At 37.5% G+C, this 15218-nt stretch overlaps 1 protein-coding gene across 6 annotated transcripts in view; it reads right to left on the bottom strand.

Moving 5' to 3' along the window:
• Positions 1-15218, bottom strand: part of rad18 (RAD18 E3 ubiquitin protein ligase) — a 53251-nt gene that overhangs the window by 29256 nt on the left and 8777 nt on the right. For 5 of the 6 annotated variants that reach the window (XM_058403079.1, XM_058403078.1, XM_058403076.1 and 2 more), the window contains exons 5-10: positions 8533-8870; positions 6478-6577; positions 5972-6016; positions 4510-4691; positions 2485-2555; positions 2310-2370 (exon numbers count right to left, since the gene is read on the bottom strand). In XM_058403079.1, the coding sequence (XP_058259062.1) occupies positions 2310-2370; positions 2485-2555; positions 4510-4691; positions 5972-6016; positions 6478-6577; positions 8533-8870 (797 nt within the window). The remainder of the gene's footprint in view (positions 1-2309; positions 2371-2484; positions 2556-4509; positions 4692-5971; positions 6017-6477; positions 6578-8532; positions 8871-15218) is intronic. The other variant, XM_058403077.1, reaches the window with a different exon arrangement.

Below are 15218 nucleotides of genomic sequence, written 5' to 3'. Positions count from 1 at the left end.
CGGTAGGTCTGCTATTTATAGAGACCCCCCGATGCTGTGCATCAATATTTCAACATCCTTCCTAACGTAATACTCTTCCTGCGAGCACTATTACACATGGCAAATACCAACTGACAACTTCTTTACCGCAATAAATTAAAAAAAATAATTAAAGAAAATGATTTCATTTCTTTTATTTACTTCAGGAAGCAGGGCATTAGGGCAAGCTGCACAGAGGGTTGCCTTCAGCTTAAAGATGTGAGCTGTGCTTTATATTTACAGCACGGTGAAGGGTGGAGTTTGATATGAAGCTCATTTCAAGCTTCTATACACACACACAACACACACACACACACAAACGGTATATAGTACAACTAGAAGACCTGGGATTAAATACAGCTAGTCACACACATACTCTAGGCATTTAGAAGACTTATAGGATCTAGAAAGAGACTTTTTTTTTTTATTATTATTATTTATTACAGCACTCTGTGGAAATGTCTGAGTGTGATGCATGTGCAATACACGGCATACCAATATTGCATCCTTAAGGAACGTGCAAGCTGTTCAGCATCTTAAAATATTGTATGAGGGGAATTTTTCAAGGTGGTAAGCAAGATAGCAGTAGACACACAAAAAAACATGACCTGTATATTATATATAAATAAAAAATAAAAAGCAGCATACATCTTGCATAAGAGTGGAAATCTGTCGCAGAGAGAAAAATAACTAAACGGCATAACAGAAAACACTGCTGAGGGCGCTTTCACGTATGTAGTGTTTAGACTGTTGGAATTGGACCCTGGACCATCGTACTCAGCTGTGGAAAACCAGACGCTTTGAACGCAGTGGAAGGGGGGGAGGGGTCTCGTATCATCCCAACTGCAGGAACATGGTGTATATTTGGATCACGAGAGACAATTTGATGCGAGCTGATAAAATGATTGACTGTGACAACAGCTGGAGAAACTCTATGTATTCTGGAGATTTGAATAAAAATAAAAAACGGTGGATGTGATCACAAAATATTTGCATTATTATTATCTAGTCATTTATTGAGCCTTGGCTCTGTGTTCTAAGGTGGTTTTTTGCATTTCTATGCCCATTTGGTAAAGTGGATCTGTTCCCTATGTATGTCTTTTCAGCCTTACAAGCACTCCAGCTAGTGATTTTCACTTTTTGGCTCCTTTTACTACATGTAGTGAGAAAAGAACCTGAAGCAAATAGCAAACAAACTAAAGGTATCATAGATAGCAATGGACTAATATGAATGTAAATGCCAAGAGAGATATATGACTGAAGGTCATTTATACTCTTAGTATATCTTAGTTAAGTGTTTGTTAACACTGATCCCACGTCCATTTCCCCAGTCCTCTGCTCAGAATCCGAAAGACCAGAATAAAAGAGGTAGTGCTAATGTACTTTAACTTAAGAGCTAATGTAATATAATCAAAAGTTCAAAAGTCTCAGCTATGAGCTGTAGTGTGTTTACTTCACAAATTGCACATCAAGTTACTATTCGACTCTATTTAGTCTCAAAATGAACTGAGAGGTGACTATGTGCTGCATTGGCAGTGAGCGTATACGAGTGCCTCGGCTCTGTGGCTTATTCTGCTGGTTTTCATCAGTGTTTCCACATACCTGCGTGTTCCTGATTCTGAAAAGTCATCAGTCCAGGCTAATTAAATCCGCCTTGTAAAAATAGTCTTACTGACAGGCAGACTGCTCGGCTGATGTGTGTAATGCAGCAGGCAAAACACACTAATGAATAGTCAGAAACAAAGTTTAACAAAGTGCAGAAGTAGAAGGAAAATAAAATCCTGTTGCTTCGTGCTCACTATAAGTGACTTGAATGAATAAGTGTATTGCCGAAAACTTTTCCCATCTCTAGAACTTTTAAAACGGAGGAAAAGAAATACTTTTTACTTAATGACCAAGACAGACTTAGACATTGAAAACAGGGCACACGCATCTCTATAAGAATTCACATCACACTGCTCTGACCTACACATTTCTCTCCTATTACTAATACACCTTTTATATCTAAGACATTAGAGATACCTTTGTCCAAGAGTCTGTGCATGTTTAAAAAGGAATAAGCCAGTGAGATTTAGTCTCGTTTCTGGAAGATTTACAATACACAATCAGTGCTTGCTGTTTGCTTCGGGCTGTGGAGATTTTTTTGGACTTGAGCGACACTACTGACTACCAGTGATATTTTAACAGCCAGGCCTGAAAGCTTGAGGAGTTCTTTCAAGGTTTAGCTGGAAGAAAGGTGTGTGTGTGGGGGGGGGTGCATTTGTGAGGATGGTGGGGATACTTCAACTTACGATAATTAGAGTGCAACTGTTCAATTTCATCAGCTGTGTGGTTTTTAGTGATGAGTATTGCCTACAAAGAGAAACACACACACACATTAGCTTGTGTAGAACATTGTAATAATGTTGGACTGGCACACATAATTTACACACTTCATCGTAAGAAAAAGCAAGAGAATGCACATACAGGTTTACTTTTATTCTCTAGCAGATTCCTCATCTTCTCATTGTTTTCAACCTCTCTAGCAATGTCCTTACCTGTCAGACAGAAAAAGCAATATTACATTAAGAACACAGTGACTGATGCTGACATTTTACTGACCACAGTGATGATTACAGTCATGTAAACGTATAGCGTCGCCTGACTAGAAGACTGCAGGTATATTGATAGGAGGCAGGTTGAGTTATAAAAGTACTAAAACTCAAAAATGCACCTCTGTAACAGGTTTCATGGATATACTCAGTCAAACAAACAAACAAACAAAAAACCTCTCTGGACATTTGGCTGGGCAGTATGACGATACAGTATTAATATTGCGATTAACACAACACTTTCCTCAGATTGTGTCTACCATATTAACTTTTTGCAATTTTCAGTCTTAATATTTGCTCACAGTAAACAAAAGTATCAGGTTTCTTTTTAAATGAAACACTGCTGGTAGTTTGTTAGGAAACCCATAGGAATATCTGAAAATATCATATGTATCATATGTGAAATATCTGAAAATATCATGTGAGAATATCATATTCTGTCATATCGCCAACCTTTAATGAGTATATGTGACGATTAGATCCATAACCATAATTAAACCATACTATCCGTCTTGACATGGGCAGAAAAATGCAATTAATATATGTTTCTCCAAGCCATATAAATATTAATTTCCCGGTTTTAAAATTCCAAAATGTGCCAGTTATCCTTTGCCCTAAAACTGAACCAAAATGTAGGATTTTTGGCTTAGTCAGAGGACTCGCCTACTGCATTTGGCAGATGGCCTAATCCTTAGCACCCTTTACTGAATGCACACCACAATATTTAAAATTATTATAGAAGTCAATATATACTCTGCAAATTTTTTGCTGTAAAAAAATAAAAAACGCTTGACACTATCAGAGCTACATTGTTTGCTTGCAATTATAGAAAAATCTACTGAGAAAAAACAGTGTAGTGTACATAAGACTTAATGGGCTATACTTTATCAAAACCGATCCTCATGATAGCACAAAAAAAAAAAAAAAAAAAAGAGGCCAGGCTCAGAGAATACTATCAAGCGAGTAGGAATTAAATTTAATCCATCTAAACCCTTGACCCTTACTCTTTCTATCAGCTTCTACCACAAGCTACCAGAGGGGGAAAAAAAAACAGAGTAGACTCTTCTGAAAAACAAGGTCAATACAAAAAGAAAAATCTATTCCACTTAAAAGAAGATGCCAAGTCAAAACATATTTGGCGAGGACACGACAGCTGACAGAGGGTTCTACTAGATTCACTGCCCTCTACAGAGTGACTAACTGCACAACTATAAATCCCCCTCCAGCAAACCTGTTTTTGTAAGAAAAACAAAGCAGGTGGTCACATTTTGACAAAATACTTTTTAATGTCATTTACAGTGGAACCTTGGCATACAAATGCTGTCACTTACGAAATTTCACCTTAAGAATTGATATGAAGCAAACCAAACCCGGGCTAAGTTGCACGTATATCCGGGATCTGTTCAAAACTTCAGTATAAAGTCAAGTGAGCCAACCGAAGCAAGTTTCCGAAATTTTTCTTCTGTCTGCGAAAGCTGTTTCGAAAGAGTCAAACAACAATACCAACATTGCCTTCGGCATTTGTTCAAAAGCTATATGGTTTTTTTGTGCATATTGTTTTGTAGACAGATTGGTGGCATGGCTGGTCTGTTCTATTTTTAGCCCAAGCTTGGTGGCACAACTTCCTGTGAGGAGCCTTGACATGGAATGCTTGGCTTGGGTCAGTTCTGTGTAAGCAGCCATACAGTTTCCATATGCTTCACACTGGTAATATTTGTGGGTGTCTGGAAAGGATTATCTGCATTTACATGATTTTTTTTTATGCAAACATTTTTCACAATACACATTTTTTACTTTAGGAACTCACCTCCAGAACTAATTACATTTGTATGCTAAGGTTCCACTGTACTAGGCTTAAAAAAAGTGGAGCGTCATCACTTATTGAACGCCAAAGACGTACTTGATCTGGGGTTGAGCGCATCACACTGTGCGTTGTAGATATGTACGAACTCCTGGTGCCGTCGGATGAGCTGATCTCTGGAGCCTTGCGTGGACAGATGGCACTCTTTCAGCCTTCTCTTTAACTCCACCATTGTCAGCAGAGTGTACACCAGCTTGGCCATCGGCCTGCGCTTCTGAGAGCTGAAAACATACACAAAGGCCCAAAAATTGTCAATTTCAAAACGGAACATGTGCTGGGATTTCAACAAAACTCTTAAGAATAATGGTAAAATAACATTTTCAACATGTTAAAATAACATTTCCAAGGTTAGACATCACACTAAACCAATGTGTAAGGCCAAAGCAAGCTTTCTGAATAAGATGCGACTTGACTTTAACTCCATTAAGTCACTCATCATAACCTGTTTAGGCAGAAGGCCCAAAAAAACAGCAGGCATTAAGATAGAAAAACCATGCATCATGTTTCCGTTCATCTGCCATCAATCTCTCGGTCTGTGTGCATGTGGAGTGGTGGGATGCGCTTAAGGCCATCAGAATGCTGAAGCACAACCACATTCATCAGTCCTTCCATGAAATTCTGCCACAAAGCCAATCAGGCCAACCTCAGCTGCCAGGGTGGAGAATAATTGGGCTGCGCAGAAACACGTCCACATAAACAAAATCTTGGCGTCGTAACAATCATCTTTTACTATTCGGAGGGCAACATTTCTGCATAAGGCAAAGAAATAAGTAAACGTTTTAGAAGTTTTTAGAAGTTGGAAATTGGCCACAATGCTGATGAAAGAAGAAATTCAGGGAAAAGATAAAAATGTGCTATCTAAAAATGTTACTGTGTTCACTGATGACAGAAACACAGTTAGTTAGAAAATAGATTTGATCCATAAATCAAACACTTTTCATCAACAGATGAAAAAGACAACGCATGAAAAGACAACACTGCCTTTCAATGCTGCTTTTTTTAAAAAAAGCTTTCCTTCCCTTTCATACACAGTAATCATGCTCTTTATAATCTGAGCAATGATCCATGACAGTATACATCTCTCCCATCAAGGAAGAGTTACAAACACTGTCACATGAGAACGCTCGAGTGTGCTAGTGTTGAAAATCTCTATGTAGAAGATGTTCTTGTTTCTTTACACCAGTGAATAATCTGTGGACAGCAAAGCAGCTGGGTGCTTATCGCATCTTCAGACATACAAATGAGAAACAGAAATTTTTACATCACCTGCCCAGATGTTAGAGGGATGGTATAAAAGGGCAGTCCAATCTTATCTGCGAAGGGCCGGTGTGGGTTTGCATTCTAATCAAGCAGGAGCCACACAGACCTTGGCTTTCAGTAGGTTCGGGTATATCTTCTGCTTGGTTAAAATGAAACCCAATACCCACACTGGGCCTCTGCCCATACGACTGGAGAACCCTGTTCTAAACTGTGTTACTTTAAGACATCCGTGGACACTCACTTGGACTCTACAAATGCAGAACTGGACAAGCCTAGTTGGTCAGACCTAAGGGGAAGATAATAATATATTTTGTAATTCACAATAAAACCCATCTTACACAACGCTACAAAAAGCTTATGTAGAAATTCTGTGCCCGTCACTTTAGTACGCTGCCACCGAATGGTTTCTGTCTTCTGCTGCGAGGGTATTCACAACCAGAAACCTTACTTTAAAACAGGTCAGATTTCACAAACCAGGTATGGAAAACAACTTGTGTGTTTTACAAAGCTACTTCATGGGTGAGGCAGAAAGGAAGTGGCACAATTATCCATAAACACAGGAACTCTGCACATGTACAGATTACTCTGAGTTCCACCCTACAGGAAGATCAGATGACCATAAAACAATAGTAACAGTATTGAAAGGTACTCAATTCCTTTTGCGCAATAAAGTAAGTAAATGTCATGGCTGCTACAGCAATTACATGCAGCTTTCAATACATTCAGTCAGCAACTTAATTTACAAACCTTCTGAGGCTATCCTTCTTCTCCCCTCTGGTCAGACATGTATCCAGATGTTTATTTATGTGTTGTTGAGGCACTTCCACTCCACACACTGGACAATCCACTGTAACACAAAAATCAAAGCAGAAACACAATTTTGGTAACATATCTGTATTACAAAAGCTTACACATCATACAAGTCTGTGTTCTGGAAGCAAACAGAAACGGATAAAAAAAAAAAAATAAATGGAACGGAAGACACGATAATACTTACAAAACTCAAAGACCAACTTCCAAGCACAAAAGTTTAACAGCTGAACAGACGAAAGGAGCAATCCAAATGATAAGACAAGTGGAAGATGAGAATTAATGAAGCGAAATGAGTCAGTGTGTGTAATTCACACACTGAAGGAACAGGTGGAACAAACACCTCAGAAATCAGACAACAGATGGAGTGTAAAAATTTGTGCCAGCGCCAATAAACTGATTAATACGTTTTACTCTAATATTGGTTGTTTCTGATTTACATCATTTTGTTGATGCGAGTTGCTAAATTTACATACAATTGTCTGAAAATGATCATTTCTACCCAGATCAATATCACTTCAATAAAAGATTCTGAGACCCCATAACACAGCAATTTTGAGCAGCTGTAACAGAGGTGGAGTGGCCACTGCTCGGTTCACCTCCTCTGGATATGAAAAGCACTTTCCAGAATGCGAATGAAGGAGTAAAGTTAAGCGAACGTTCAAAAGGTGGCATCAGATAAAGACATCATTCAAATTCAAAACTCATCAGCACATTTAAGGCCATGGAGAAATTTTCTCTGCTCAGAACTTTACAGCACAGCACAGGGTAATTAGATGGAGACGTATAACATTTACATAATGAGCCGCTGGAGCTGCGTGTGGCCAACAAGAAGAAAATGATTGCCGAGGTTTCTGAATGACCACAACAGTTATAAAGGTTTTGATTAAAATGACATAAAACGTCTCACAATATTTCATGGTTGTGCCAAAACCTTTAAAAAAATGCTAAGCAATTTAGAAATTACAGAGGAGTTTGCATTTGAAGTATGTTTTCAACGTTCTGTGCTGAAATATTTACGCCTTCTCTGCCAAGGAGACTTGTTACTCTATTACGGTTTTGTAGCAAGGCATGGTGCTGACAAAAAGGAAACAGTTACTCCATAAACAACTCAACAATGTGGCAGCAGACGTGGTGTTCTGAAATCAATAAGGAGACGTGTTTCTTAGCAGAGCAGTCTGTGTGGCTTAGTAGTCTATTGTTCTTCTAATCACCAGCTTGGCTTGGAAAATGACACACAACCTATATCGGCAAATATACTCTTCGGTATGACATCTGTGACATCAGGGAGTTTTATGCCACTTTGATAAGGACTCACTCTGGTTACACTAACGGTGGTAGCTCCAGATGAAGCATCATGTCCTGCTGAGTGCTAGCTGCACATGCACTAGGTGTAAGATATTGTGTGGTATGACCTGGGAATATGTTGGCCATTCTGAACTAGCACCTCCAATCATAAGATGTTGGATGCTGTCTAAGGACACCTCACCCCTGAGAGGGGAATACAATCTACCAACATGGTATATTAAAGTGTGTGGGAATTACATACTCAGTTGAGAAGAACGACAAGTCCAACCACTAACTCTGTAAAATGCACTAGTGCTAAAGCATTACTTCTGTGAAGTCAGAAATGATTAAAAAGATATGGGGAAAGGATATTTTTGTTGCATTTTTCATGAAATTCTCTTTGTAATATATCAAATTAAATACATAAGTGCTGGTGTTCTCACACAGTCTTTTTTTTTTTTTTAAATCCTCATTTTTACCATATGCTTGTGTGGTTTTAAAAGTGGCTTCATTTTAGTCATCATACTGCCACTGCCAAGTATCATTCTGACTCCTCACGAATTTTATTTTACTGGAATGCTTTGGCACTTAAGTATAAAACTGAAACATTTTTCTTAGTTTCTTTCCAGCAGTCCACAGAATAAAGCGATATTAAATTTATGCACAGGAGTTGTCCAAAACAGCATGAATATAAGCGTGCATCACCTCTGAGCACAGGTTTAATATCCTGAGATGTGGAGGGAAAAGCAGACACATCCCACTTCTTTTCTTTCACTGCTGTGGTCACAGTCACTGCACTCTCTGGCAGGAGAGCTCCCTGCATACACACCTCCATGGGCTCTGATTTCACTGGAAGCAGACCTTTAGAGCTTGTCTGTGCTCCTGTGGAAGAGTTGACTGGGGCTCGTTTCTGGAAAAACTGAGTCAGAGTGGTGCCCTCTTTCTTAAAGGCTTTCTGCCTTGCTGCTTTTCCTCCGACGACCATCGTGGGGGTCTTGGGAGAGATCGGCGGTGATTCAAAATTTGTTTGAGATAGCTGTTGCCTGGAGACACGACAGAGAGGTACACAGCATGTTAGTTAATCTGCAAAATCAACACACAATCACAATGGCACCTCGCATGTGGAGAAAATGATGAAAGGAAACCCTGCACACAAAGTATCTATATGTATTTATAAATTTGCTATGCTGTAGAGTGCGAATATGATTGTGAAGAACTGACACTAATGAGAGTGCAAAAGCACTAGACGACTGCACTCTTTAGATGCAGAAGGCAAAAAGCAGACTAGGTATTTGTGAGACCATTTCAGTGCTATAAACAGACACACTGAGTGGTGCAGTGCTCTGATTTCCCTGAATTACAGCATTCTTATAATCACTCATTCCTAGGCACCTGCAAAAATAAAGAAAGAAGGCATCTGCCTTCCTAAGCGGATAGAACAACACATCTAGGATTGGGTTAGTGTCAGTCTGGATGGTATGGAAGTTTAAATTCATTTCGATGTGACCCACATGTATCAATACCATGTTGAAATCTTGCACTGTACTGTTATTTCAGCTCAGCTTTTGGAAATTATGTTACAAAGCAAGCACATCATCATGAAAAGGTAGTCCTAATCACAGCTATGGATTTGACTAGCAAACTAAATTCAAACATTAACCTGAGAGAATAATAATAATAATAATAATAATAATAATAATAATGAGTGAGCTTTTCTGTGTTGTGTAGTCTAAGTTGAGACTATATGATACAATTGTACATGCGCTAGGCTGATAGAAATTTATGCATTGACATATTTTCCCATATTTTCTATATTGCCAATGCCACAAAATCCAAATTCTGGTGGCCTTCCGATACTTCACGTCACTAAGATCAGAGCTAGGTCCTACTAGAGGTGTAAAGACGGAGCAAAGATGCTGACAAGACCATATTAGGATATGGGATTTTGTCCATCTCACCTTGCTCTAGTCTGAGTGAAGGAATAAATACAGACTACAACTTCCATAAAGTCCTCCAGTGCATTAAAACAGTCCTTATTGTGCTTTTTTTTCCAGCTACACCAGACTGCGGTAAGGATGAAAACCAAAAGCAATCATTAGAATTTGAGATTTTGCCCCATCTACGCAGCACGGATTACAGCTGACACATGATGACTATCATTAAAATTAACATTATTGCAGGATGGCTCACCACCAGAAGCTGTATGAGCAGCTTCCCACCAGAATAGCTTCATTCACAGAGCAAATGTTGTAGTTACTACAATACTACAAAAACTAGCTCAGTTTCAGAAAACCATGACCTTGACTTTTGCTTTTTTTCATGCATAGAAGCTTAAGTTCTCCGACTCAAATGTTAAGTCAGCTCTGTCCTTAATGAACAAACATAAGGGACCTACAATTAAAGCCTGGCAATCTTTTTATGCAGGAATTCATGGCAATAAAACGAAAACAAAAGGTGAGAACTAATACTTTCTTACTAATACCACAGATTGTAATTTCCCAGTCTAAACCCAGTCTCTTATATTACTGATATAAACTCAAGGGTACGCTTGATTCTACTGTTTCTAAACGTCATGAAATTACACTGGTATATATATTACCAGTGTAATTTCATGTCGTCCTAGGTTACATGCATAAAGCGAACTTTTCTTATTTCCAACCTGCATAAGAAGAAACGTATTGGTGAAGAGCAAAGACAAGAGCACTTCACTCGGCAGTGTTTGCTGTGCAGCATTCATAATTTACTTTAGCTGCTCAGTAATTAAAAATGTAAGGGTTTTTTAAAAGAAATAAACCACATTATAATCAAATTTTAATTCAAGATTTACCATTTTTAATGCATGCATGCTTTTTGTTTGACTCCACAGTATAATTAAAATTTAACACACTTATCCACTATGTTCATAATTGATCCTATTCTGGAACTTCTGGGGGGAAAATAAATAATAATTGGCCATAGTCTCTGGAGTACATAAACCTTTTAGCTAGCATGGGAAACCTAAGCTATAAAATGAACTGCTGATGCAGCTATAACCTTCTGCTTTTGTTATTTTCTGCTGATACAAATAACCTTCATACAATGCTAATATTAATTTAATTATTAGCATAAAATATTCAAGGTAAAATGATGCTATACTCCAGAGATGACTGATAGGCATAAATCATGCTTTAAAACAACAAAGCTGTAAGAGTGTGTGTGATTAACTACTGAACATCATTAAATGCATGTTTTACCAAAGTTTGAAGGCACTGGTGTCAGTGACGGATTTAGACTGGCCAAGCTAATCATTACACCTTAACCCAAATGAGCAGCTTTTCCCCTCCTGAATATGAAACTGAAGAAATAATCTCCTCAAAACAAACAACTGAAAGCAGTACAAGCCTGGATAAGCGTCACAAAAGAAGAAGTGTCTCAGGCTTGATGCAGTTATCACAAGCATGGGATCTGCCACCAAATCTTAAGTGTTATTTTTAATTCTTTTCAAGACTTGTGTTTTATACTATTTAACACATGTAGATGTTAACACCAAAGCTGAAATACTAAACGCTTGTCTCGTATCCATCTCAAACCCAAATGCCTTTGGTCAACAGCACAAATAATGAACTGTCCTTGCTGTTCCAGTGTTTTCAAAGGGGACCGCTACTAGCCATTGTGTTTATTTGTAGGAAAGCTGTAGAGTTTACATGTAATCAAGAAATTTCAGTCATTAATAAACAAACTAAAGTTTTAAACCAAAAACAGAGCTTTTCACTCTGTACACTGCTGTGTGGAAGCTCATTGATCAACCACAAGCTGTGGGAGAAAGAGGAGAGAGCAGACGGGTCAAGAGCAGTGGCAGATCAGAGAGAAAGTCGATACTTAAGCCAGGCACCTAATTGCATTTCCCGTGTCCCTTTGGGCCTGATTCAGCTCACTTATGGGTAGAAATGTAAATAGGCAACACCTACAGTCATGAATGAATGTTTGTGCATCCACTGCATGATTGGGTACTATTTGGATAAAAAAAAAAGTATATTTAATAAAACACAGAATCATATTTATTTATATATTAAGATGAATGCAATAAAGAGTAACTTAGCAAAGAAGTGGACTTACTCCTAACATTTATCTCCCTAGGGCCACAACGAGAATAAATAATGCAGAGATCTCTAAACTTCCTATATGCCTCTGGAGAATCAGTGCAGAATAACAATAAGATAAACAATAAACAGAAACTGCATGCCATAAACAACCCACTCTGTCCCAAAAACAAAAACAACAACAACAACAAACAACATTAAAATAATAATAATAATAATAATAATAATAATAACAACAAACAACATTATAATAACAACAACAACAATATTGTGGTTGTATACAATTCAATTTTACTTGGACATTATCACAAATCAGCTTTACAGAAATATATATATATATATATAAAATGACTGTACATGTGAAAGTGAAGAAAGATAAAACCTTATCCTGACTGAACATCACTGTGAATCAAGTGCATAGACATCTGGCTGTATTTCTTAATCCAGCCTGTGCCACTTGACTTTATCAGAGGAATTTTGAGAAACATTTTGTCAGTCCATCAGTTTGAAAAGTTAAACCAGGCACAAAGCATGGGTTTCAGCGAGGCTTGCGAGATATAGATTTTTCATTTTGCCTGCAATTTATTCCTTTTAGAAAAAAATGAAATACAGTTTAATCGCCTTGAAGCTAATAAAACTTAAGGACACAAAAATGACCTAAAAGCTTTTTTACTCACGCAATCCATTTAGATAAAAACTGAGACATCACGTTATCACCACGTCAGATTACTTAAAAAAAATAAATAAATAATAAAACACTGATTATACTCCACGTTATACAAGCCTATTGAATCCAGCTAATACATACCTTTCTAAGCAATATATCTGATCTAATAAGATCTAAATTAAATAATAAAATGTTGCCAAGTAGTGTAGTTATGTAAGCTGATTTTTATTTTTTGAAGAAACTTGCATGAAAATATGTCTTAAGGGCAGAAACGTTGACCGTGGTTTTTGACAAGGTGCTAGACACTGATGTCTGCCTTTTCCACAAATTTGCAAAAGACTGCTTGTGTTTCTTTCATTTGCAGTAACACATTATTTGCACAGCAAATATTGAATATCTTATTTTTTCTCCTTTTGTATAACCAAGGCCTATAATGCAGATGTGAAAGTTTGTAGTGGTAGGTGGTGGAGAAACTTGGTTTTACATGGTAGTTTAGTGGTTATTGAGAATATAAGACTGAAGCAAAACATTGTACACTTTTGCTGTGTTTAAGTCTGTAATGTTAAACCCCAATACGCAACCGGTATATGCACACTTCATTTCCATTATCCAGCTGCAAGAAAGTTCTTCTCTGCTGTAACACTGATATGATTTATTGATACACTTCCACATGGGGAGAATGAAACAGTTTGTGTTGAATTTCCTCACAGATGATAAGATTTTGCATCAAATTTGTACCAAATTCATTCAATGTCATCAATGTTTTATAATTATCTTCTTCATTTGGGTTCAAACATGACTGAAGTAAATACTTAGAACTTTAACAACTTAATACTAAAGGCAAAACCAACAGGAAAAAAAAGAAAATGTGTAGTAATGTAATATAATGCAGTTCACATCATATACTGTGCATTAACATCTATATCAATATAAATGCACACTCATCAACAGAACAATAATCATAAACATGTAAGTCTAAAACTAAAAAAGTTTAGAGAGAACAGCTTCAGAGCTGCTGATGTGAAAAAGCCTGGCCTGAATCCTATTGCTGAATCCTATTGCTGTGGCAGGACCTGAGGAGAGCTGTTCATGCAAGAGATACTTTAAGACTCACAGAGCTGGTGGAGATTTTCTAAAGACAAGTGGAGAAAAAGCTACTCGAGAGAGATGTTAGAGACTGATAACTGGTTATAGCAGGCATCTGAGCAAATTTATTACAGCTACAGGAAAAGCCACAAGTTGACTCACTAAGAAGCATTACCTTATTTACCTTGGCTTAATGGCATTTGTTAAATATTTGTTTAAATATTGCCAAATAATAGTGCTAAACGGATAAATTGTCGTGATCGCTGAGGTTAAGTATGACAAAAGATGATTCCATTTAACCCACACCAAGCTGACCTGAGATAGCTGGACCACTGCCACTTTATTTGCACAAGCATTTAAATGCAGGATATTTTACAAATTTGCTGAAAAAGGAGACTCTTTGTTAGGAAAAATTTATGATGAAAACTCTTTTTATTAGTTACTCTTTGGTTTCCTCACTTTAATAATAAGGGTGTAAGGATACATCATGACATTATACATTGCAATGCTAAAGATGTGAAGGTGCAGATATGCATAGGGGAATATATGAGTTATCAGCACTCTATTACTTATACGTGTATTATACCCATTTGAACACCCAATCTGTGTACCTCATAGAGTTAAAGTATATGTGCTTCTTTTGTGGAGAGGCTGAGAGATTCCCATCTCATTATTATGAAGGGAATCATTTGCACTTGTAAAGTGAATGATAGCCCTATAGCTCTGGGTTACAACACGTTATACATTATTTGATGGTATTACCATTTTATACCATTAAAATAGAACTCTTAGAAACTTTCAAACAGCAGTAACCCATACCTGTGTGAGCGACAGTGCCCTAGAAGGAGGCAGTGGAAATCAACCATTTTAGCCGAGTTTAAAGCTCTATTTTGCTACAGACCTTTTCCACAGATCAGACACTTCAAACTTTATTCGGTTTGATTCTCATAGCATTTGAACAGTGAATGCAGTAACTTTAATCGAATTGTGAGGGAATTTAATAATGAACGTTGGATTATGATGTCGGATTCGAAAACAGTGGTCAACAAAGGCACTTAATATTTTCATTCCTTGGCAGAGTGATATATTGTTAGACTGTCTACAAGATTGTATACAATAATCAGTGGTTGTTTGCTTGTTATTTAATTTAATTTTTATTTTAAACAGAACTCTTTTTAAAAAGACTTTCTGCTTTTTAACAGCACTCATGAGATGACACTATGGTTCCATCATCTCTCAAAGCTGATTGGCATGAAGAGGTGGTGTGGTAGTGTTACCTCTACTCATTCAGTGCTTTCTAGCTAATTAATTATCTGGCAGCACTACAGTGCATAAATTCATGTAGATACAGGTCATGTGATTCAGTTAATGTTCACATCAACCATCAAAATCTGATCTCTGGAACTCTGAGCAGTGATTCAGCGAGCAGCAGTTCTGCAGGGTGGAAACACCTCGTCTTGTTGAGTTAGTGACATTAGAGGATAATGGTCAGACTGGTTCAAGCTGACAGGAAGGACTACTTCAAATAACCACTCTTTACAAGCATCATGAGCAGAAAA

This window comes from Hemibagrus wyckioides, linkage group LG11, assembly GCF_019097595.1.
Source record: "Hemibagrus wyckioides isolate EC202008001 linkage group LG11, SWU_Hwy_1.0, whole genome shotgun sequence".
In the NCBI taxonomy this organism is placed as follows: Eukaryota; Metazoa; Chordata; class Actinopteri; order Siluriformes; family Bagridae; genus Hemibagrus; species Hemibagrus wyckioides.
The sequence above is the reverse complement of the archived record's forward strand: the minus strand, read 5'-3'. Positions and strand labels throughout refer to the sequence as shown.